Source organism: Hypanus sabinus, chromosome 28, assembly GCF_030144855.1.
Source record: "Hypanus sabinus isolate sHypSab1 chromosome 28, sHypSab1.hap1, whole genome shotgun sequence".
Taxonomy (NCBI): Eukaryota; Metazoa; Chordata; class Chondrichthyes; order Myliobatiformes; family Dasyatidae; genus Hypanus; species Hypanus sabinus.
In genome coordinates this window covers 5,194,983-5,220,787 of record NC_082733.1, presented here as the reverse complement: position 1 = coordinate 5,220,787, position 25,805 = coordinate 5,194,983, and the positions used below count along the sequence as shown (strand labels likewise).

Below are 25,805 nucleotides of genomic sequence, written 5' to 3'. Positions count from 1 at the left end.
GAGCTTTACCTGTCTCTGCACTGAACCAAGGCAATGGCCTGCAACTAGCAGGCTCCTGGATCAGCTGCAGTAATGACGCCTCGTAGCTGTGAACTCACTTTTGTAAATTTCAGCTCTGAATTATATTTGCTTACGTTTTATTGCTCGCATGGTCTTTTTTTTTAGTCAAACTCCCAGTGTTCAGACTTCTATAAACCATTGGGTTTGTTTGTTTTGTGGCTGCCTGCTATGTGACAGTTCTCAAGGTTGTACAGTGCCTATAAAGAGTATTCAGCCCTCTCCTGATCTCCTGCTTTATTGTTTCACAGCATTGAATTACAGTGGATTTAATTTGATTTTTTTTGACACTGATCAACAGAAAAAGAGCCTTTCATGTCAAAGTGAAAACAGATCTCTACAAAGAGATCTAAATTAATTACAAATATAAAACATAAAATAATTGATCGCGTAAGTATTCACCCCCTCAAATCAGCATTTAGTAGATGCACCTTTGGCAGAAATTACCGCCTTGAGTCTGTGTGGATGGGTCTCTATCAGCTTTGCGCATCTGGACACTGCAGTTTTTCCCCGTTCTTTAGAAAACTGCTCAAGCTCTGTCAGATTACAGGAAGATCATGAGTCAACAGCCACAAATTCTCGATTGGATTCAGATCTGGTCTCTGACTTGGCCGCTCCACAACATTAACTTTATTCTTTTTTAAGCCATTCCTGTGTAGCTTTTGCTAATGCTTGGGGTCATTGTCTTGCTTGAAACAAACCTTCTCCAAAGTCACAGTTCTCTTGTAGAATACATCAGGATTTCCTCCAGGATTTCCCTGTATTTACTCTCAACATTCCCAAGACTTCCAGGGCCTGCTGCAGTGAAGCATCCCCACAGCATGATGCAGCCACCACCAGCTTCACGGTAGGGATGGTGTGATTTTGATGATGTATAAACGTTTGTACATAGCGTTTAGTCTGATGGCAAAAAATGCTCAATTTTGTTTTCATCAGACCATAGAACCTTCTTCAAGCTGACTTCAGAGTCTCCCACATGCCTTCTGGCAAACTCTAGCTGTAATTTCATGAGAGTTTGTTTCAACAGTGGGTTTTCTCTTTACCACTTTCTCATAAAGTTGCGACTGGTGAAGTTTTTGGGCAACAGTTGTTGTATGTTCATCTCTGCCATCTCTGCCACTGAAGCTTGTAACTCCTCCAGAATTGTAGTAGGTTTTTTGGCGGCCTCCCTCACTTGTCCCCTTCTTGCACAGTCACTCAGTGTTTGAGGATGGCCTGCTCGAGGCAGATTTACAGCTGTGCCACATTCTTTCCATTTCTTGATGATTGATAGGGATATTCAGTGACTTGGAAATTTTCTTGTATCCATCTCCTGACTTGTGCTTTTCAATAACCTTTTTCATGGAGTTACTTGGAATGTTCTTTTGTCTTCATGGTGTAGCTTTTGCCAGGATACTGACTCACCAGCAGTTGGGCCTTCCAGATACAGGAGTATTTTTACTATTTTTACTACAATCAATTGAAGCATCTGGACTGCACACAGGTCTCCAAAAACAGATCTCCATTTAACTGATTATGTGACTTGTAAAACCAATTGGCTGCACCAGTTTTTTTGTGTGTCCAAAATATGATGCTTTGTATCATATTAAATTGGGGGGGGGGGTTGTAAATACTTAAGCAATCAATTATTTTGTAATTAATTTAGATCACTTTGTAGAGATCTGTTTTCACTTTGACATAGTCTTTTTCTGTTGATCAGTGTTTTAAAAAAAAGCCAATTTAAATCCACTGTGATTCAATGTGGTAAAACAATAAAACATGAAAACTTCCAAGGTGGGTGAATACTTTTTATGGGCATTGCATATTGTATACATACTTCGATAATAAATGTACTTTGTAAGCCGTGCCATGGCAGACAGCTATTCTGGGACTCTATTTTGGACTGGTATTGTCTCTTAGCATCTCTAATAGCTGTATGGAGTGTTTGAATCTGGAGTAGTCTACCAACTCAAAGCAGTTGCTCGCCTATTTTCTCAGACCAGCCCTGTGCGACTTTCTGTACTTGATCTTCCTGTTTCAGTTTCTGTTTCTATGCAGGGGAGAAGAAGCATAGCCCAGGTATCTGATTTACTGAATTGTGAATGTGAGGATGGCTCAGAAGGCATCGTTGGCTGTATAGCCATAGTCAAGAGTGTTTGAGCCCTGATGGAACATGAGACCTGCTGGTGGTGTTTTGGTAACACACTCTTGAAGTTGGCCTGGTTGAAGTCACCTGCGATAATGAAGAGGGCCTTAATGTAAACACGAGGAAATCTGCAGTTGCTGGAAATTCAAGCAACACACACAAAATGCTGGTGGAATGCAGCAGGCCAGGCAGCATCCATAGGGAGAAGCGCTGTCGACGTTTTGGGCTGAGACCCTTCGTTAATGTATCCTGTTTCCCAAAAATGGGAAGCTTTCCCAATGCATGGGGTTAGATCACATTGGTCTGACCACTCAGGCTGTCTGCCTGCTAGCACTTGCATTTTGTGAATGCAGGAGGTCAATTGAGCACACAACCTGTATTTGTAATTTTTATGATCGCAAGATGCTGCTGGACATTAAGAACTTAAAGTACTGCAGGTCCACCCCATCAGTAAGCTGAAGGAGCTGGACTTGGTGAAGATCGTGCTGCTGCCTGCGTCAGAGAGGCTCCGGAGGAGAAGGTGCGCGGAGGCATGCAGTCTATACCGAGTGACTGTCTTGGTCACTTTTCTTGTGATCACAAGACCCTTTTTGGATATTGTTAATGTGGAATGCTGTAAGTCCAATTGACTGATTTATTGGTAGACAGCAGAGGCAGACGGTGGGGAAGCTGCGAGGTCTCGGGCGTGGTGACGACTAGGCCTCAAGGTGCAGTATCCCTATGTAGCCACTAGGAGAGAGGTGTTGAAGCTGGTGCGCTCCACCAGGGGGCGATGTGGTGCGGAGTCCAGGCAGGCGTCTGTGTTGCCCCATGTTCACTCATTGTGGATTGTGGTCAACTGCTGCAGATTTCTGTGGCATTTATTGACCCAGAGTCTGGACTTTTTTTTTAAAGGCTGTATTTTGCTGATACCTTGCATGTGTTTGCTATCTTCTATGTGTTGTGTATGCTTTGTGCTGTGTGTGACTGTTGGTACCATGTTTTGTACCTTGGCCCTGGAGTAACACTGTCTCATTTGGTTGTACTTGTGGGTATTCATGTATGGTTGACAATTAAACTTGCATTGATTTGAATCGTGGTGGTGGGGTGGTTGTTCTGAGAGGCATGTAGATTCCAGCTGATGTACTGTTGAGGTTCTGTTTTGTGAAAGCTCGTTGGTGTCAGAGGCTTCTGAGTGGTTTCTAAATTAACTTTTAACTAAAAAACACACACTTAGCTTTTTCCCTTAGCCAGACCTGCAGTAAGATTAAGTACCATCTGCCTATTACACATGGTATATTCTCTTTGTGTACTAGTACTTCTCAGCTGCCACAATGTTGAGATCTTCGACAGAACTGCTGTTTGATGAGCTGGTATCTACTTTTCGAGTTGCTTTGGATATCTGTGTTCAGTCGAGAGCGCACAAGTCCAAAATAAATGCACTGTGCCAGTCCTATAGCTGGCACTGACAGGTGTTCACTGGCAGTTTCCTATGGAACTGCTGAATGATAATCTATTTCCTTGCTTATACTATAGAGTAAGGGAGCAATGCAGCATGGTTACAGGGTCTTCGGCCCAGTTATTCCCTACTGACCACGTTGCCTACTGATTGTCCATTTCTTACGTTCAGTTCTTATCCCTCCCCTCCCTGTACATAACCAAGTGCTTCTTAAATGATACTTCTGCACCTTCAGCCACTTCCTCTGGCAGCTTGTTTCATATACTCACCACCCTCTGCATGGAAAAACTTGTCCCTCAGATTCCTTTTAAATCTTTCCCTTTGTGCCCTCGTTTTGGTGTCCTCTACCCTGGAGAAAAGATTGTTTCCATCCACTTTACCTATGCCTCTAATAAACCTTTCTCTAAGGTTGTCCCACATTCTCTTATGTTCCAAGGAAATAAGACCTAGCTTTGCCAATCTTGACCTGTAACTCGTACTCTGGAATTCTGGCCACATCCTCACAAATCCTTTCTGCTCTCTGTAGATTAACCACATCCTTTCTGTAACAGGGTGGCCAAAACTGTGCATTGTACTCCAATGCAGTCAGTGAATTGCTTATAGCATTGGTTTGGGAGTTCATGAAGAAAGACCAGGGGAAGCAATGTGGAGACCCAAGCAAAAGTTAGAAAGAAGTAAGTGTGGAGTTAGTCAAATGCAAAGGATACAAAGATTACTAGATTCTAAAGGAACAATGAATTTAAGAGCACTTTATCTCAATGCCTGTAGTGCTCAAAACAAGGTCAGTGAACTTGTGGCACAGGTCAGTACAAGTGGGTATGATTTAGTGGCTGTTACAGAAATGTGGGAGCAGGGTGCAGGTGATTGTGAATAAATATTTGTATGATCAGAGGATAAGGAAGGATAGGTAGGAAGGTAAGGGAGAGGGACTAGCATTAGTTAAGGATGAGAGCAGGGTGGAAGTAAGGGATGGTATAATATCTAAAGAGCAGAGTGTTGATTCCATCTGGGAAGAATATAGGAATAGTCAAAGGAAAATAAATCAGTAATGTAAGTTGTCCATAGGTTACTAAATGTTGTAGCACAGGCATTAAACCAAGAAATATCTGATGCATATAAGGATGGAATGGCAGTTGTCATGGAGGACTTTAACTTGCACATAGATTGGCCAAATCAAAATGGTCAAGGCCCTCTCAAAGGGGACTTCAGAGAATGTATCCACGATAGTTTTCTTAGATAGCACGTTACTATGAGGGAGTATGCTATCTTAGATCCGATCTTGTGCAAAGGGACAGGTAAAATTAACCATCTGGTAGTTAGAGATCCTCTTGGAAAGAGTGGTTAGAGGATGATTGAATTTCTCAAACAAATGGATGGTACAACAGTTCAATCTAAGACTATTATGCATAAACAAGGGAGACTACAACGGGATGAAGGAAGAGCTGGCTAGCATAGACTGGGATCACGGGCTCCATGGTGGGACAGTTAAGGAGTGATAGAAGACTTCCAAAGAGATTTTTCACAGTGCTCAACAAATGTTAAAAGCATGGACAGTATAAGTGGGGAGATCTAGCCTTCGATAACAAAGGAAGACTAAAAATGATTGGGAAAGAGAACTTAACCTTACTATCCCTATTGAGAAATTGGATAAAATTCTTCAATTAGTTAATACATCATCTATATGTGCTAAACATTCATTAATACAGTTTAAAGTTGTGCACAGGGCTCATATGTTCAATGATAAATTGGCTCGTTTTTATTCCTATATAACTCTTATTTGTGACAGATGTCATTCTGACATATGAGTCTTTAACTTATATGTTCTGGTCGTGTCTGCTTTTGAAAAAAATATTGGAAAGACATTTTTGATATTATTTCCACGGTATTGAACATTGATTTACAACCTCATCCTATTACTGCAATTTTTGGTTTACCAATGATGGACTCACTCCATTTACCCTCTTCCGCTTGTCGAATGATTGCATTTCTTACATTAATGGCTAGAAGATCTATTTTGTTGAATTGGAAAGAAATTAATCCTCCTACTGTATTTCATTGGTTTTCTCAAACTATGTTATGTCTAAATTTAGAAAATATTAGAAGTATTTGATACTTCTATTAAATTTGAAAAGATATGGAGACCATTTATTCAATATTTTCATATTATGTAATTTGACCCTGTTCCAAGCCTATTTGTTTTTCCAGTTTCGATTTTATATATGTTGAGAGGATCAGAGTTGATGACACTGATGATTTTGTATTTTTGTGAGATATTATAAACAGCCCTTTTTTTCCATTTTTTCTTTCTCTTTTTTCTTTTTTGTTTTTTTCTTCTTTATTAGTTATTAGATTAGTTTTCTTTTGCATAATTTTTTTCTTTTTCTTTTTTCTTTTTTTAAAAATATATACTATGATATACCTAGGTTTGCCTTGTTTATTTGTATATTGTATCGTTCTTGATTTGGGAATACTCATTTATACCGTAATCATTGCTTATGTATTCTTTCACGTTTAGTCGAAATGTGTATGTTTGTAATCCCATTATCTTTGTATTAATTTTATTTTTTTGATATTAATAACAATAATAAAAAGATTGAGAAAGAAAAGCATCAAACTAAAAGTACATGCAAAAAAACTCACCCAAATACCAGGAAACTGGAAGCTTGGGAAAACTTGAAAAGCAGAAGGGAAAACACTAAGCAAGAAGTAAAACCTGGGAAGGTAGATTGAGGGTAAACCCATGGTAAAGGTTTTTATATAAAGCAGAAAAATATGGTTAAAGTAAATATTAATTCCCATGGAAGATGACAAATGGGTATTGATATTGGGAAATACAGAAATAGCCAAGGCTTTGATGGACTATTTTAGACCATAATAAGACCATAAAAGATAGGAGCAGAATTAGCCCATTTGGTCCATTGAGTCTGTTCCACCATTCTATCATGACTGATCCTTCTTTTCCTTCCACAGCCCCACTTCCCTGCCTTCTCCCCATAACCTTTGATGCCATGTCCAGTCAGGAACCAATCAATCTCTGCCTCAAACACACCCTACGACCTGGCCTCCAGAGCTGCATATATTTCACTAATTCACCACCCTCCGGCTAAAATAATTTCTCTGCATTTTGTTTTAAATGGATGTCCCCCCTATTCTGAGGCTGTGCCCTCTTGTCCTAGACTCCCCCACCATGGAAAACATCCTTTCCACATCTACTCTGTCCAGGCTTTTCAACATTCGAAAGGTTTCAATGAGATCCCTCCTCATCCATCTAAATCTCAGTGAGTACAGATTCAGAGCCATCAAACATTCCTTCTATGATAATCCTTATGTTCTTGGACTCCTCCTTGTGAACCTCCTCTGAACCCTCCAGTGCCAGCACATCTTTTCTCAGATGAGGAGCCCAAAACTGTTCACAATACTCAAGGTGAGGCCTCATCAGTGCCTTATAAAGCCCTGCTCTTATATTCTGAATCTCTTGAAGTGAATGCTAAACTGCATTTGCCTACCTCACCAACCTGCAAGTTAACCTTCAGGCTGTTCTGCACAAGAACTCCCAAATCCCTTTGCATCTCAGAGTTGTGGGGTTTCTCTCCAATTAGAAAATAGTCCAATGATTTTTACTACCATGCATTTTCCAATATTGTATTTCATTTGCCACTTTCTTGCCCATTCTCCTAATCTGTCTAAATCCTTCTGCAGCCAATCTGTTTCCTCAACACTACCTGCCCCTCCACCAATCTTTGTATCATCTGCAAACTTGGCAACAAAGCCATCTATCCCATCACCTAAATCATTGATATACGGCTTAAAAAGAGATGGCCCCAACACCAACCACCAACAGAACACCACTAGTCACTGGCAGCCACCCAGAAAAAGGATTCTTTTATTCCCACTTGCTGCCTCTTACCATTCAGCCAATGCTCTAACCACATTAGTAACTTTCCTGTAATACCATAGGCTCTTACCTTGGTAAGCAGCCTCAATAGTTACATCTTGTCAAAGGCCTTCTGGAAGTCCAAATATACAACGTCCACTGCACCCCCTTTATCCATCCAACTTGTAATCTCCTCAAACAGGTTTGTCAGGCAGGTTTTTCCCCGAAGGAAACCACGCTGACTTTGTCCTGTCTTGTCCTGTGTCACCAAGTATACCTTAATGTCATCCTTAACAATGGACTCCAACATCTTCTGATGTCCGACTAATTGGTCTATTGATTTTCTTTCTGCTGCTTTCCTCCTTTCTTAACGAGTGGAGTGATCTCTGGCACTATGCCCGAGTCCAATGAGTTTTGAAAGATGTTTACAGATGCCTTCACAAACTCTACTGCTACCTCTTTCAGAACCCTGTTCACCTGACCCTTGGGTCTCTCAGCTTTTTGAGCACCTTCTCCCTTGTAATATTAACTGCACTCACTTCTTTTCCTTTACATCCTTCAAATCTGGCATACTGCTAGTGTCTTCTACAGTAAAGGCTGATGCAAAATACTCACTTAGTTCATTTGCCATCTCCTTGGCACCCGTTGTTATTTCTCCAGCCTCATTTTTCCAGCGGTCTTATATCCACTCTCATCTCTTGTTATTTTTTACATACTTGAAAAAGCTTTTAATAACCACTTTAATATTGTTCACTAGCTTGCTTTCATATTTCATCCTTTTGCTTCTAATGATTCTTTTAGCTGCTGTCTATATGTTTTTAAAAGCTTCCCAATCCTCTATCTTCCCACTAATTTTTGCTTTGTTGTATGCTCTCCCTTTTGCTTTTACATTAGTTTGACTTCCCTTGTCAGCCATGGTTGTACTGTTTTGCTATTTGAATATTTCTGTGTTTTTGGGATACATCTATCCTGCACCTTCCTAATTTTTCCCAGTAACTCACTCCATTGCTACTCTCCTGTCATCCCTGCCAACATCTCCTTCCAGTTTACTTTGGCCAGCTCCTCACTTGTACCACAAACAAGAGAAAATACGCAGATGCTGGAAATCCTAGCAAGACGCACAAAATGCTGGAGGTACTCAGCAGGCCAGGCAGCATCTGTGGGAAAAAAATACAGTGGATGTTTTGGGTGGAGGTCCTGCTGAAGAATCTTGGCCCGAAGTGTCGATTGTACTTCTTTCCATTGATGCTGCCTAGCCTGCCGAGTTCTTCCTGCATTTTGTGTGTGTTTCTCTCTTGTTTCATTGTGATTTCCTTTACTCCATTGAAAAACTGCTGGATCAGACTTTACCTTCTCCTTATCAAATTTCAAGTTAAACTTAATAATTTTGTAGTCACTGTCTCCTAAGGGTTCTTTTACCTTAAGCTCCTTAATCACCTCCGGTTCATTACACAACACCCAATCTAGTATAGTTGATCCCCTGGTAGGCTCAATGACAACCTGCTCTAAAAAGGCATCTTTCAGGCATTCAGTAGATTCACCCTGTTGAGATCCGATATTTGCCTGATTTTCCTAATCATCCTGCATGTTGAAATCTTCCAAGACTATCATAACATTTTGTGTTGTTTTTCATGGTAGAGACACATCTAACACGCCAAAGAGAAATGTTTTGGATGTGGTGGGAGGGGGTGGCACAGGTGAGGACCTTGATCCAATCGCTGTCACTAAGGATGCAGTAATGATCAAACTAGCGGTAGACAAGTCCCCTGCTCCTGATGGAATGCATTCCAAGGTTTTGAATGCCATGTAGGAAGCTAATTTTTTTATTAAAATATATTTCATTCCAAAATAAAATTATATACAATAACCATTCAAAGACTTTCAATTCTTTACAGTTGGTATCATTACTGTCTTTACATTTTCAAAGTTCTAATGTTTTGCCACCCACGTGGCACTTTATTCTTTCATATTTACATTCAGGGGGTATACCCCCAACCCCTCACACCTCAACTCCCACAGGAGAAGAACCCTAGACTGTGGTCCTTCCCCACCGGGCCCTTGCAGTGGCTGCACCGAGTTTGAGTGCGTCCCTCAGCACGTACTCCTGCAGCCGAGAATGTGCCAGTCGGCAGCATTCTCCCACGGACATCTCCATGTGCTGGTAGACCATCAAGTTTCGGGTTGACCAAAGAGCGTCTTTCACTGAGTTGATGATCTGCCAGCAGCTCCAGATGTTGGTCTTGATGTGCGTCCCTGGGAACAGCCCGTAGATCAGAGAGTCCTCTGTTACGTAGCTGCTGGGGATGAACCTCGACACTGTCCCTTCCATCCTCCTCCATACCTTCTCTGCGAACCCATAGTGTGCAAAGAGGTGGGTCACTGATTCCTCCTCTCTGCAGTCCTCCCGTGGGCAGAGGGGTGTGGAGATGATGTTCCGGGCGTACAGGAGGGATCGGTTTAGGAGGGCCCCTCTCACCGCCAGCCGGGCGAGGTCTTGGTGCCTGCTGGTGAGGTCTGGCGATGAGGCATTTTGCCATGTAGGAAGCTAAATGTAAAACATTTTGAGATAATTTCCCAAAATTCTCCAGACTCTGGGCAGATGCCAGCCGATTAGAAGACTGCAAATGTTGCACCACTTTAAAAAAAAATTGATGTAAGTTGGAGATAGGTAACTAAGACCAGTTAGCTTAATGTCTGTAGTTATGAATATTCTTAAATCATTAACGAAGAAATAGTGAGACATCTGGATGGAAATGATTGAATCAGGCAGACACAGCAGGGAGATGCTGGAAATCCAAGCAAGGTGGTAGATGAAATTGGGAGGGGGGAGGGGTGAAGTAAAGAGCTGAGAATCTGATAGGTGAAAGAGGTAAAAGGCTGGAGATGGGAGAATCTGATAGAAGAGGGTAAAAGACCAGGGGAGAAAGGAAAAGGGGAGGAGCACCAGAGACAGGTGATGAGGTAAGAGAGAGAAACGGGAATGGTGGGGGAGGGGAGCAATTAATGGAAGTTTGAGAATTGATGTTTATGCTGTCAGGAAAACAGGGATTCAGGAAGGGCAGGTCCTGTTTCACAAAGATATTGGAGTTCTTTGAGAATATAATAAGTGGAGCAGGTCATGTTTTATACTTGGATTTCCAGAAGGTGTTCGATACTATGGTGCATAGAAGGCTTATCCATGAAGTAAGGATGCATTGATTTGGGGGTATGTATTGGCATGGATAGAAGATTAGTTAACCAATAGAAGGCAGAGAGTTGGAATAAATTTCTTTCTCTAGTTGGCAGACAGAGAGGAGAGCTCCAAAAGTGTTCACAATATACTTAACGATATATCACAATATATGCAAGATCATCCACTTAGGAAGGAACAGTAGAGCACCGAATTATTTAAATGATGCAGCATGCTTTTGTGCAGAGGGACTTGTGTTAGTGTGTGAATTGCAACTTAGAGGTGCAACCGGTTATCAAGGAGGCAAGTGGAATAGGAACAGAAAACCTACAGCACAATACAGGCCTTTCAGCCCACAAAACTGTGCCGAACATGTGCTTACCTTAGAAGTTACCTAGGGTTACCCATGGCCTTCTATTTTTCTAAGCTCCATGTCCCTGTCCAGGAGTCTCTTAAAAGACCCTATCATATTCACCTTCACCACCGCCGCCAGCAGCCCATTCCACACACTCACACTCTCCATGTTAAAAAAAAACGTACCCCTGACATCTCCTCTGTACCTGCTCCCAAGCACCTTAAACCTGTGTCCTCTTGTGCTAGCCATTTCAGCCCTGGGGAAAAGAAACCTCTGACTAGCCACACAATCAATGCCTCTCATCATCTTATATACCTCTATCAGGTCATCTCTCATCCTCTGTCGCTCTGAAAAAGGCCGAGTTCACTCAGCCTATTCTCATAAGGCATGCTCCCCAATCCAAGCACCATCCTTGTAAATCTCCTCTTCACCCTTTCTATGGTTTCCACATCCTTCCTGTAGTGAGGCAACTAGAACTGAGCACAGTACTCCAAGTGGGGTCAGACCAGGGTCCGATATAGCTGCAACATTACCTCTAGGCTCCTAAACTCAATCCCATGATTGATGAAGGCCAATGCACTGTATGCTTTCTTAACCACAGAGTCAACCTGCGCAGCAGCTTTGAATGTCCTATGGACTCGGACCCCAAGATCCCTCTGATCCTCCACAATGCCAAGAGTCTTACCATTAATACTATATTCTGTCATCATATTTGACCTACCAAAATGAACCAGTTCATCTGGGTTGAACTGCATCTGCCACTTCTTAGCCCAGTTTTTGCATCCTATCGATACTGGTCTTAACTGCTAGAGCAATTAAATTTAAGAGCAGGGAGGATATACTTCAAATGTAGACAGTACTGGTGAGGCTGCACCTGAAGTAGTGAGTGCAGTTCTAGAAGGTTCTTACTTAAGATAAGTCATACTAATTTTAGAGGTGGTATAGGGGAGGTTCACCAAGTCACTTTCAGGCAAGAGGATATTAGCCTGTGAGGAGAGCTTGAGTTGCCTTGGATTATACTCACTGAAATTTAAAAGAATGAGAGCGGATCTTGTAGAAACGTTTATATTTCTGTGGAGTTCTCTGCCAGGAAGCAGTAGAAGCTTCCTCACTAAGATTGAATAGGTTAGTAATTTATTCCCTGGAGTGTAGGAGAATGAGGGGAGATTTAACAGAACTGTACAAAATTATGAAGGTCACGAAGGCAGCAGACTTTTCCACTGAAGTTGGGTGAGACTAGAATTAGAGGTTAGAGGTTATAGGTTAAGGGTAAAAGCTGGAATATTTAAGGGGAACCTGAGGAGATATCCCTTTACTCAGAGGGTGGTGCAAGTACGTGATAAGTTGCCAGCAGAAATGGTGGAAGTGAGTTTGATTTAAATGCTTATGAGTTGTTTGGTTAAGTTCAAGGATGGGAAGGGTGTGCAGGGCTATTTTCCTGGTGCACGTCAATGGGACTAAGCAGACAAACGTTTTGGCACAGACTAGAAAGGCCAAAGAGCCTGTTTATATGCTGTAGTGCTCTAGGACTCAATGACACAATTGTCACATAATAGGTCCATGAAGGGTGATGAGGAAAAGGCTAGTAAGTGGAGCTGAGTTCATGGTCAGATCAGTCATGATCTCACTGAGTATTAGAGCAGGCCTAACTGGCCAAATGGTTTAATCCTGTATGTTTTTCTTGTATAATTAGGACACATAAGAGTTTAATTATATGATACAGTTAAGTAATTGATGTGTTTATAGTGTGATGGAGAACAGTATTATTTACAGCATGTCCACCATTTACAGCATGGAAGAATGAATGTTTATTGCACTCTGTGTATTGAATTCTCCATGTCACTGTAATTATCTGTACAAAACGTTCAGCATGCTTTGGCTAAGATCGCCCTAGAGCTGGTACATTAGTATAGAGCAGAAATTGATTATCTGCAGCACAAAGAGCTATGTAATCTGTTGCTAGTGCGTGAGAAATTTTCACCTTTTTCACTTTCTTGCAGTGATCCTTATGCTAAAGTGACTCTGTATGATCCAATAAAAGGAGAACTCAACAGTCTCCAAACCAAAACCATAAAGAAGGTGAGTGGGTGCAAAATGTAATGTTTAAAATAGCTACCAAAAAAGATAGTGCTAGTAAAATTAGCTAAGTATGCATCTGATAATGTTGCCTAGTGGATCAAAAACTTAAGGACAGTTGTGCTCTGTTCCTGGTGTGTACTGTATGTGCAGAATGTCTTTACGCATGTGCAAAATAAAGATCTAACATGCTTAAAGTGCCCATTGAAGTGAGGGTGATCCATAATCTTCCCTGGACTTCGATTTCTCAAAAGTTATCTGACTGTTTAAGATGTGTTGAGGTTCAAACGTTCCTCACTCAAGATGGGGGAGGTTTGTCAGCTTCCTCATTCCTGACCAGCATCCCAATTCTTTTGATCTGTTACTCTAGATGTTTGTGGATCAACAATCTGTCTGAGGAGCTGAGCACACTGAATAGCATCAGTAGGGGGAAGGAAAGGACCTTAGTGGTTGGGAAGATGTTGCAGTCCATTAAGGATGAGGTTTTGAGGTATTTGGAGGCACATGGTAAAATAGGCTGAAGTCAGCATGGTTTCCTTAAGAGGAAATTTTGCCTGACAAATCTTTTGGAATTCTTTGAGAAAGTAACAAGCAGGCAAGACTAAGGAGAGTCAGTGGATGTTGTTTACTTGGAATTTCAGAAGACCTTTGACGAGGTGCCACACTTGACCTGCTTAACAAGTTAAGAGGCCCTTAGTATTACAGGAGAGATAATATCATGGATAAAAGCTTAGATGACAGGTAGGAGGCAGGACTGGTGGTGGTCTGCAGGGGTCAGTGTTGGAACTACTTCTTTTCACATTATATGCCAATGATTTAGATGATGGAATTGATGGCTTTGTGGCCAGATATACTTTGTGAACATAAGGGAAAGTATTTGACTAAAAATTTTTGATTATTGGAAATTAATGATTGTTTTATACATATTTATTTTATATTTGTGTATACTTTCCTTCTTCATTTTCCCCTAAATTTTCCTGTGAGCACATTACAATGGTAATTGTCTACACAAACTATACACAAACCATGGTATAATTTATCTTTCCATGAAAAAACCTAATTTTAACACCTCCCAGCTTGGATAGAGGAACTCCAAACAACTAATCTGCATTCCAATTGACTATGGGACTTTACTATTGAACATGAAGTGAAATGATAGGAAGATAAGATTCAATTTCTTGAAAAATTTGGAAAATGATGTTCTGTTCACTAGACCAAGCTCTGGCTTTGGGTATGATGATTACCTGAAATTAAAAGAGAAAATGATGATTTCCTGGTTGTAATAAAGCAGTGGTTCTCAACCTTTCTCTGCTCATATCTCACTTCTGACTTTTATTTACCTTTGGTCCCCACCCTCTATAGGATCTGTTTGTTGTTGAGGTTTATTTCGGTCAACTGTACTAATCATTCTAATATACAGTCAATATTTATGCATTTAACAGGTTATAGATATTATAAGTTATGATGTTACAGGTGAATATAAAAACTATTTCTAAGCTCTGAATTGGATATTTTATTTACAATATATCTGATATTCTTCAAACCAGAAACAAAAAAGCACTTAATGTATTTTAATTTGGGTATTTAGCGAAATCCTTGCGACTGATGAAAACTAGTGAGTTTTTGAATATCTGGTTGCAACTTGGTTAAAGATAATCAAAGATCAGCTTTTTTCACAGATCAAGATGGTTACAAACTTTTGATAGGAGGTGACGAGCTTGACTAAAACCACATTCAATTAGTTAAGAGGTGGGAAATGCAATTGAAAACAATTCAGTTTCTTTGAGATGGAGAAACTTATTTTGAATATCACTATTTATCAAGAAATTTTGCCTGCTCTGTTTCAATTTTGCTTGAACTGTTATATCATTCTGCTGCTCAATAAGATATTTTTGCAATGTGGTGTCAATATCGTTCATATTCACTCCAAATGGATCCATCATCCAATCTGAAATATGCATCTCCAGCAAATCTCTGAACTGAAATTCCATATCAGTGTGAAGTTGTTTCACATGATCAAGATATACAATTAGATCATTATCTTACTATTCTATTTTAAGAGTACTACTGTCCTGATTGAAAAGCTACAGAGCATAGATCATTGTACTCCCTCTGCAACTGAATCCTCTACTTCGTAACTGGAAGTCCAAAGTCTTTGCAGATTGGAAATAACATCTCCACTGGGATGTGCACTTAGCCCACGGCTGTATTCTCTCTACACCCATGACTGTGTGGCTAGGCAGAACTCAAATGCCATCTATAAATTTGCTTGATGATACAACCATTGTTGGCAGAATTTCAGCTGGTGATGAAAGGGCATACAGGAGTGAGATATACCAAATTAGCTGAGTGGTAGGTCATCTTTAACAAATGCGCGTGATAGGTCATGTTTAACAAACCTATTAGAGTGTTTTGAGGAGGTTACAAGGAAAGTGGATGAAGGGAAGGCAGTGGATGTTGTCTACATGGACTTCAGTAAGGCTTTTGACAGGGTCCCGCATGGGAGGTTAGTTAGGAAGATTCAGTCACTAGGTATATATGGTGAGGTAGTAAATTGGATTAGACATTGGCTCAATGGGAGAAGTCAGAGAGTGGTAGTGGAGGATTGCTTCTCTGAGTGGAGGCTTGTGACTAGTGGTGTGCACAGGGATCAGTGCTGGGTCCATTGTTATTTGTCATCTATGTCAATGATCTGGATGATAATTTGGTAAATTGGATCAGCAAATTTGCTGATGATACAAAGATTGGAGGTGTAGTAGACAGTGAGGAAGGTTTTCAAAGCTTGCAGAGGGATTTGGACCAGCTGGCAAAATGGGCTGAAAAATGGCAGATGGAGTTTAATACAGACAAGTGTGAGGTATTGCACTTTGGAAGGAAAAACCAAGGTAGAACATACAAGGTTAATGGTAGGGCACTGAGGAGTGCAGTAGAACAGAGGAATCTAGGAATACAGATACAAAATTCCCTAAAATTGGTGTCACAGGTAGATAGGGTAGTAAAGAGAGCTTTTGGTACATTGGCCTTTATAAATCAAAGTATTAAGTATAAGAGTTGGAATGTTATGGTGAGGTTGTATAAGGCATTGTTAGGGCTGTATTTGGAGTATTGTGTGCAGTTTTGGTCACCGAATTACAGGAAGGATATTAATAAGGTTGAAAGAGTGGAGAGAAGGTTTACAAGGATGTTGTCGGGACTTGAGAAACTGAGTTACCGAGAAAGGTTGAATAGGTTAGGACTTTATTTCCTGGAGCGTAGAAGAATGAGGGGAGATTTGGTAAAGTTATATAAAATTATGATGGATATAGATAGAATGAATGCAAGCAGGCTTTTTCCACTGAGGCCAGGGGAGAAAAAAGCCAGAGGACGTGGGTTAAGGGTGAAGGGAAAAGTTTAAAGGGAACATTGGGGGGGGGGGGCTACTTCATACACAGAGTGGTGGGAGTGTGGAATAAGCTGCCAGATGAAGTGGTAAATATGGGCTCGCTTTTAACATTTAAGAAAAACTTGGACAAGTGCATGGATGAGAGGTGTATGGAGGGACATGGGCCAGGTGCAGGTCAGTGGGACTAGGCAGAAAAATGGTTCGGCACAGCCAAGAAGGGCCAAAAGGCCTGTTTCTGTGCTGTAATGTTCTATGGTGTTACAACAGCAACTTTCCACTCAACGACAGTAAGACGAAAGAGCTGATTATGGACTTCAGAAGGGTAAGATGAGGGAACACAAACCAATCCTCCTAGAGGGATCAGAAGTGGAGAGAGTGAGCAGGTGTCAGTATCTCTGAGGGCCTAACCTGGACACAACATATCGATGCAGCTGTAAAGAAGGGAAGGCAGTGGCAATGTTTCAATTGGAGATTGAGAAGACTCGATTTGTCAATTAAAACATTCAAAAGCTTCAGCAAATGTACCGTGGAGAGCATTCTGACTGCCTGCATCACCATCTGGTATGGGGGTCTCCTGCACTAAATTGAAGTAATTTGCAGAAACATAAATCCAATTCTGATTCTGGAGGTAACTGCATAAACTCACAATGGCTAATATTGCTTCTGAAAAGTTTGACTTTTCTAAAGGAACTGGAAATAGCTCTTTTTGCATGATGTGAGATCGCAGGCCTTGTAACAGGTTGAAAAATCCTTGTAACAGGTTGTTTAATAAACTGAGTTTCTCAAATATATCTGACAGGTAAAATATATCAGACTTAGCAGTGGTAATTTGCTCTCCAAGCTGCTTATCACTTAAAAATGCTATCCCAAAGTGCAGCAAAGCGATGAATCTTATGGTAACCATCAGACCTCTGTCTATCTTCTTTGTTTAAGAAGACTATCTTGAAGTGCTTTTGATTTGATAAAGTTGACAGCCATTATTACAGCAAGAAGGTGTCATGCAAATATCCTCCCAAATTTTTTGCAACCAAATGTTGATAGTGGATGACACGGTGAGTGCAAAGAATGTCAAGCACATGATTATTTAATTGAGCAATGAATCCCCTATCTTCCTACCATCAAAGCAGCACCATCTTTTGCACAAGCCATTATATTTTCCACTGGAATATTGTTTTCCAAGAAATGGGACTTGATTTCTTCAAAAAATTGTTTCACATTTATTATTTGTCTTAAGCTTTTGGGCAAAAAGCATTTCCTCTCTGGCCTGTTCATCATTCAAAAACCTAACATGCAGTTGCAAGAAGAAGTTTGTGAATGCTACCTGTTTTTCTGAATTAATTATTCATATAATGTGTTCTAATCTTCATCTAAGTCACAATAATAACACAATCTGCCTAAATAATAACACACACACAATTACACTTCTTTTCATCAGTACGGAGAACTCCACTTAAACAATCACAGTCTCTGTTCAAAAAAAGTATGTGAACCTCTGGGGTAATTCCTTCTACAAAAGCAATTTAGAGTCAGGTGTTCCAATCAGTGACGTGAGATTGGAGCTGTGGGTTGTAGAGGGGCTCTGCCCTATAAAAAAGACACACTAAGTCAGGTTACTTTCAGAGCCTGTTCTTTTCAAGAAAGGTCTGTTTATGTGCACCGTGCCTCAATCAAAACAATATTCAGAGGTCCTTAGAAGAAGAATTGTGGAGATGCACGAAGCTGGAAAAGGCTACAAAAGCATTTCTGAAGACCTGAGTGTTCATCAGTCCACAGAAAGAGAATTATCTACAAATGGTGGAAACTCCGTACTGTTGCTACTCTCCCTAGGAGTGGGCGTCCTGCAAAGATCACACCAAGAGCACTTTGTGCAATGCTGAAGGAGGTGAAAAAGAACCCAAGGATAACAAACAAAAGACCTGAAGAAATCTCTCAGCTTGCCAAAGTCTTTGTTCATGTATCCACTATATGAAAAACTCTGAACAAGAATAGTATTCATGGAAAGATACCATGGAAGAAATTGCTGCTTCCAAAAAAAAACAAAAATGCCGCACGCCTCAAGTTTGCAAAAGACCAGCTGGATGTTCCACAACAGTTCCAGGATAATGTTCTGTGGACAGATGAGGAAAAGTTGAACTTTTTGGCGGAAATGCACACTAATATGTTTGGAGGCAAAGGGGTACAGCATACCAAAACCTCAACCCAAATTGAGAAGCATGGTGGAAAGAGCATCATGGTCTGGGGCTGCTTTGCTGCCTCAGGGTCTGGACAGCTTGCAGTCATTGAGGGAACAATGAATTCAAAACTGTATCTAGATATTTTACAGGAGAATGTCAGGGAAGCGAGACCATCACCTGAAGTTTAGTAGATGTTGGATGATGCAACAAGACAATGATCTGAAACACAAGAGTAAATTAGCACAGAATGGTTTAAAAAGAATAAAATACGTGTTTTGGAATGGCCAAATCAGAGTCTTGACATTAACCCAATTTAGATATTGTGGCATGACCTGCAGAAGATTGTTCATGCAAGGTATCCCAGAAATATTGATGAACTGAAGCAGTTTTGCATGGAGAAATGGTCTAAAATTCCTCCTCAATGTTGTGCAAGTCTGATCAGCAGCTACAGGAAACATTTTGTGGAGGCTAAAGGAGGTTCTCGTCGTCTTTGTCGTTAGGGCGCATCTGGAATTTCTAGTTGGCGGACTATTTCCCTCCACACCACTCTGACATATTGGGAAATCATGTTTGTGGCAAGTAACAGCAATGGTTTACCTTTGCCCGCTGCCGGGTGAGATTAAAGAGATCACTACCTCAAAAGGAGATTCTACCTGGTTATTTAATACAAGGGTTCACGTACTTTTCCCAGCCTGGACTGTGAATGATTAAACAATGTGTTCAATAAAGACATAAAAAGGGAGATGTCACTTGATGACTTAGGATTTAGATGTGGAAATCCAGCTCTCCTGTAAAAAAAAACCGTAAAATAATGTTTAAGTGAAGAAAAGTTAGTAAATACTTTTTAAAAATTACTTATAAACCACTAGGGATTGTCTTAAGATATGTCTCCTAAACAGAAGCAGAAGAAAACTACTACTTTGAAGACAACACAAGTTGGAAAAGAACCAAGGTTGGCAGCCATGAAAGAGCCTCGGGCTTAAGTGCATTTTACCTCCGGCGATACAGAACAGGAAACTGCAGTAACGTCAACCGTTTCCAAAAAAAAGAGCAACAGGAATTGCGCATGCGTGAAGGAAGGGACATGCGCAAACACGAGCAACCCAAATTACAAATCCCAGCTATGATCGGAACTGAAAGTGAAAGTGAATATGAGGTGGAATCAGATTCTCTGGATAAATCAGACGAAGATGAAGAGACAAAAAAAGAAGAGCAACAGGAAGAGGTTGGAGGTGATATTGGAGACATAAAAAAATCTTTGGTGCAAATAATGCATGAATCAAAAGCATTAAAAGTAATAAAAAAGATATTAAAATATGAAGATTATGTTTGATAAAATGATGAAAAAACAGGACAAAATGGACAAGAAAATTAAAAACTTGGAAGAAATAACGGGAGACGCCATTGATAGAGTGAATAAAATGAAGATAATATTTCTGCCTGGACATCAGAAATAAAACAGTTGTTGGAAAAAATGGATGTACTTGAAAATTTTAACAGACAAAATAATATTAAGATTGTTGGACTTAAAGAAGGTATAGAGGGAGAGGATCCAATAAATTTTTTTCAAAAATGGATTCTGGAAATTTTGGAAATAGAAGAAGGAACCCAGTTAATTGAAATTGAAAGGGCTCACAGAGCCTTAAGATCAAGACCTCAAGTTGATCAAAACCCACGATCAATCTTGATAAAATGCTTAAGATATCAAGATAAAGAGGGGGACGTCACGTGATGACGTAGGATCGAGACGCTGGAATCCAGCCCTCCCGTAAAAAAGTTAATAAATCAATGTCTAAGTGAAGAAAAGTTAATTAATACTTTTTTAAGGTTACTTATAAACTATTCCGGATTGTTTTAAGCTATGCCTCATAAACAGAGGACGAAGAAAACTGCTACCGCGAAGACCGCTCAAGTTGGAACAGAATCAAGGCCTATTTCTACCGAAGAACCGCGGACTCAGGTACAACACACCACCGGTGAAACAGAAAAGGAGATTGCGGCAGCATCGGCCATTTCTAAAGGGAAAGATCAACGAGAACTGCGCAAGCGTAAAGGAACGAGCATGCGCAAAAGAGAACAACCAGAACTACAAATCCCAGCAACGACTGAAACCGACAGTGAAAGTGAGTCTGAGAGAGAGACGGACTCTCTGGAAAAATCAGATGAAGATGGAGAAGACGAAAGTTCCTCTGAAAGTACAAAAAAGACTTTGAGGCAAATAATGCATAAATTAAATGCATTAAAAGTAATTAAAAGTAACCAAAAAGTAATGACACAAAAAATAACAAATATGGAGGCTATGTTTGATAAAATGACAAAGAAACAGGAAAAAATGGAAAAGAAAATTATAGATTTGGACGTCAGAATGGAAGAAATGGAGGGAAGAATGAAGAGGATGGAAGATGATAATGACGCCTGGACATCAGAAAGAAAACAACTCGTGGGAAAAATTGATAAACTTGAAAATTTTAGTAGACGCAACAATATTAAAATTGTTGGACTTAAAGAAGGTACCGAAGGAGAAGACCCAATAAATTTTTTTCAAAAATGGATTCCTGAAAAATTGGAAATGGGAGAAGAAGCTTTAATTGAGATTGAAAGGGTGCACAGAGTTTTAAGACCAAGATCTCAAGATGATCAAAATCCGCGATCAATTTTGATAAGATGTTTAAGATACCAGGATAAAGAAAAGATTTTGAGGGCGGCTGCCCAGGGTGCTAAAAGAAGAAAAGGTCCGTTGATGATAGCTGAGAAACCAGTTCTTTTTTATCCTGATATAAGTTATAACCTTTTGAAGAGAAAGAAAGAATTTAACCCAGCTAAAAAGGTTTTGTGGGAAAAAGGTTATAAGTTTTCAATGCGTCACCCAGCAACACTGATAATTTTTTTGGAGGAAGGAAAAAGATTTTTTTCTGACTATCAAGATGCGGAGGTGTTTGCACAAAGACTTCCATCTATTTGTTGATTAAAAGCGGAGATTTCTAAATGTAATGGTTAAAGACGAAGACAGAGAAAGTAAATGGAACTGATGGACATTTAAGGACGATATAAGGGAGAAAAGTAATATTTTAGAAATATTAATTGAGAATGGTATGTTTTTTTTTATATATATATATTTTTCATGTTGCGGGGGGGCTGGGGAGCTTTGACTTGGTTACTACGGGATTCACGTGTGTAATCATGGCGATTGCCATGACCCGTACAATAGAGGGGGGTAATGTTGTGTTTCTTTTTTTTCACAACATTAGTAGGGGGGTATTTTGTTTTTTTCTTTATTTTCTATTTTTCTTCTATTCTTTTGCCTGGATGATTGGTGGGGACACACATAGCAACATGGAAACTTCTAAAAAGATTTCCCAGGATATAATGAGAGTTGAAAGATTAGGTATTATTATAGATTGGAGTAACATAAATAAAAATAATGACTAATTTATTGAATTTTTTAAGTTTTAATGTTAATGGGCTTAATGGACCAATAAAAAGAAAAAGAATTTTAACATACATTAAAAAAATGAAAATAGATATAGCTTTCTTACAAGAAACTCATTTAACGGATATAGAACATCAGAAATTAAAAAGAGACTGGGTTGGAAATGTTATTGCAGCTTCATTTAACTCAAAGGCAAGAGGAGTTGCAATTTTGGTTAATAAAAATTTACCAATTAAAATACAAAATGTATTAATTGATTCGGCAGGAAGATATTTAATTATACATTGTCAAATTTTTTCAGAACTATGGACTCTTATGAATATTTATGCACCAAATGAAAATGATGTAAAATTTATACAGGAGGTTTTTTTGAATTTGGCTAATGCACATGATAAAATATTAATAGGTGGAGATTTTAATTTTTGTTTAGATCCAGTTTTAGATAGATCAACAAAGGCTATTACAAAATCAAAAGTAGCAAAATTAACTCTATCATTGATGAAAGATCTAAATTTGATTGATATATGGAGAAGAATCAATCCAAAAGAAAGGGATTATTCATTTTATTCAAATAGACATAAAACATATTCAAGGATAGATTTTTTCCTGTTATCAACAAATATTCAAGATAGAGTGAAAAACATGGAATATAAAGCAAGAATATTGTCTGATCACTCTCCTTTAATAATGACAATGATAATGACAGATAAAGAGGAATCAATTTATAGATGGAGATTTAATTCAATTTTACTAAAATGTCAAGATTTTTGTGATTTTATGAAAAAACAGATTCAGTTCTTTTTAGATACAAATTTACATTCAGTTGATGATAAATTTATATTGTGGGAAGCAATGAAAGCATATTTGAGAGGTCAGATAATAAGTTATACTTCTAAAATTAAGAAGGAATATATGATAGAAATAGATCAATTGGAAAAGGAGATTATAAAATTAGAAAAAGAATCTCAAAGAAATATGACAGAAGAAAAACGAAGACAACTTATTAATAAGAAGTTAAAATATAATACACTCCAGACATATCGAACAGAAAAAGCAATTATGAGAACTAAACAGAGATATTATGAATTAGGTGAAAGATCACAAAGTTCTTGCATGGCAGTTAAAAACAGATCAGATTTCTAAAACAATAAATGCAATTCGAACAAAAGTGAATGAAATTACTTATAAACCTCTAGAAATTAATGAGGCTTTTAAGAATTTTTATTCTGAGTTGTATAAATCAGAATCAAAGAATGACGATGTTAAGATAGAAGAATTTTTATCACAAATAACTCTTCCAAAATTAAATACAGAAGAACAGAAGGGATTAGGTATGTCTTTTACATTGAAAGAAGTTGAAGAAGCTTTGGGATCACTTCAAAGTAATAAATCTCCAGGAGAAGATGGTTTTCCACCTGAATTTTATAAAAAGTTTAAAGATTTATTAATTCCTCCTTTTATGGAGTTAATATATCAGGCGGAAAGAACGCATAAACTTCCAGAATCTTTTTCAACAGCTATTTTAATAGTATTGCCAAAAAAAGACAGAGACCTTTTAAAACCAGCATCATATAGACCTATTTCTTTATTAAACACTGATTATAAAATAATAGCAAAAATCTTATCTAATAGATTATCTAAATGCTTACCAAAATTAGTGCATATGGATCAAACAGGATTTATCAAAAATAGACAATTGGCAGATAATGTAACTCGGTTATTTAGTATAATCCATTTAGCACAAAAGAGGGAGGAAATGAGTGTGGCGGTTGCTTTAGATGCAGAGAAAGCATTTGATAGATTGGAATGGGATTTTTTATTTAAGGTATTGGAAAAATATGGATTAGGAACATCATTTATAAAATGGATTAAAACCTTAAATACTAATCCCAAAGCTAAAGTAGTGACAAATGGTCAAATTTCAACATCATTTCAGTTAACAAGATCAACTCAGCAAGGTTGCCCACTATCACCTGCTTTGTTTGTGTTGGCAATAGAACCACTAGCTGAATTAATTAGAATGGACCCAGATATTAAGGGTTTTAGAGTTAATCAGGAAGAATACAAGATTAACTTATTTGCTGATGATGTTCTAATTTATTTAACAGATCCATTACATTCACTACGCAAATTATCTTATAGACTAGAAGAATATGGGAAAATATCGGGTTATAAAATAAATTGGGATAAAAGTGAAATTTTGCCTCTTACTAAAGGAGATTATAATCAATGTCGATTAATAACTCAATTTAGATGGCCAGCAAATGGTATAAAATATTTAGGTATAAGAGTTGATAATGATATAAAAAACTTATACAAATTAAATTACTTACCACTTTTGAAAAAAATTCAGGAAGATCTTGAAAAATGGATGGCATTACCAATAACATTAGTAGGTAGAGTAAATACTATAAAAATGAATATATTCCCTAGATTACAATATTTATTTCAATCATTACCAATACAATTATCCCAGAAGTTTTTTCAAGAGTTAAATAAATATCTGAGGAAATTCCTCTGGAAAGGTAAGATGTCCAGAATATCGTTGGAAAAATTGACATGGAAATTTGATCTAGGAGGATTACAACTTCCAAATTTTAAGAATTATTATAAAGCAAATCAACTTAGATTTATTGCATCTTTTTTCGAGAAAGCTAAACCGGCATGGGTTAGAATAGAATTAGATAAAATAGGAGAAAATGTACCAGAAGATTTTATATACAAATGGGAATCTAAATGGATACTGGAAAAGAAAGAATCTCCTATATTAAAACATTTGATTGATTTATGGAATAAGATAAATGTTGATGATGAGATAAAAAAATCTTTATTAGCAAAGAGATCTTTAATTCAAAATAGACTTATTCCTTTTACAATGGACAATCAACTTTTATATAATTGGATTCAAAATGGGATTAGATATATAGGGAATTGTTTTGAAGGAGGTATATTAATGTCATTTGAACAATTAAAGAATAAATATAAAATATCAAACAACACTTTATTTTGTTACTTTCAATTAAGGGCTTATTTAAGAGAAAAATTAGGTCAAACAATGTTATTGCCGAAATCTAATGAAATAGAAATTTTAATTCAAAAAGGAAATATCAAAAAATTTGTATCTTGCATGTATAATTTGATTCAAAGACAGGTAATTAAGCAAGGAGTCCATAAGTCAAGACAAAAATGGGAAAGTGATTTGAATATTAAAATTGAAGAAACAAATTGGTCAAGACTATGTCTTGACAGTATGACAAATACAATAAATGTTCGGTTAAGATTAGTGCAGTATAATTTTCTACATCAATTATATATTACACCACAAAAAATAAAAAAATTTAATCTAAATTTATCGGATCAGTGTTTCCGATGTAACCAGGAAACTGGTACTTTTTTACATTCGACATGGTCTTGCTCTAAAATTCAACCATTTTGGACAAATTTAAGACTTTTACTGGAACAAATTACAGGAACACAATTTCCTCATAATCCAATATTATTTTTACTAGGTGATATTGAAGGGATAAAACCGAAACTCAAACTAAATAAGTATCAGAAAGAATTTATAAAAATTGCACTGGCAGTAGCCAAAAAAGCTATTGCAGTTACTTGGAAATCGGATACACATTTAAGTATAGATTCTTGGAAGAAAGAAATCTATGGTTGTATTCCATTAGAAAAAATTACTTATAATTTAAGAGATAAATATGAAACATTTTTGAAAA

At 38.3% G+C, this 25,805-nt stretch overlaps 1 protein-coding gene across 2 annotated transcripts in view; it reads left to right on the top strand.

The window, feature by feature from the left end:
* Positions 1–25,805, top strand: part of nedd4a (NEDD4 E3 ubiquitin protein ligase a) — a 247,880-nt gene that overhangs the window by 29,778 nt on the left and 192,297 nt on the right. For both annotated transcript variants that reach the window (XM_059952531.1, XM_059952530.1), the window contains exon 3: positions 13,019–13,097. In XM_059952531.1, coding sequence (XP_059808514.1) covers positions 13,019–13,097 — 79 coding nt within the window. The remainder of the gene's footprint in view (positions 1–13,018; positions 13,098–25,805) is intronic.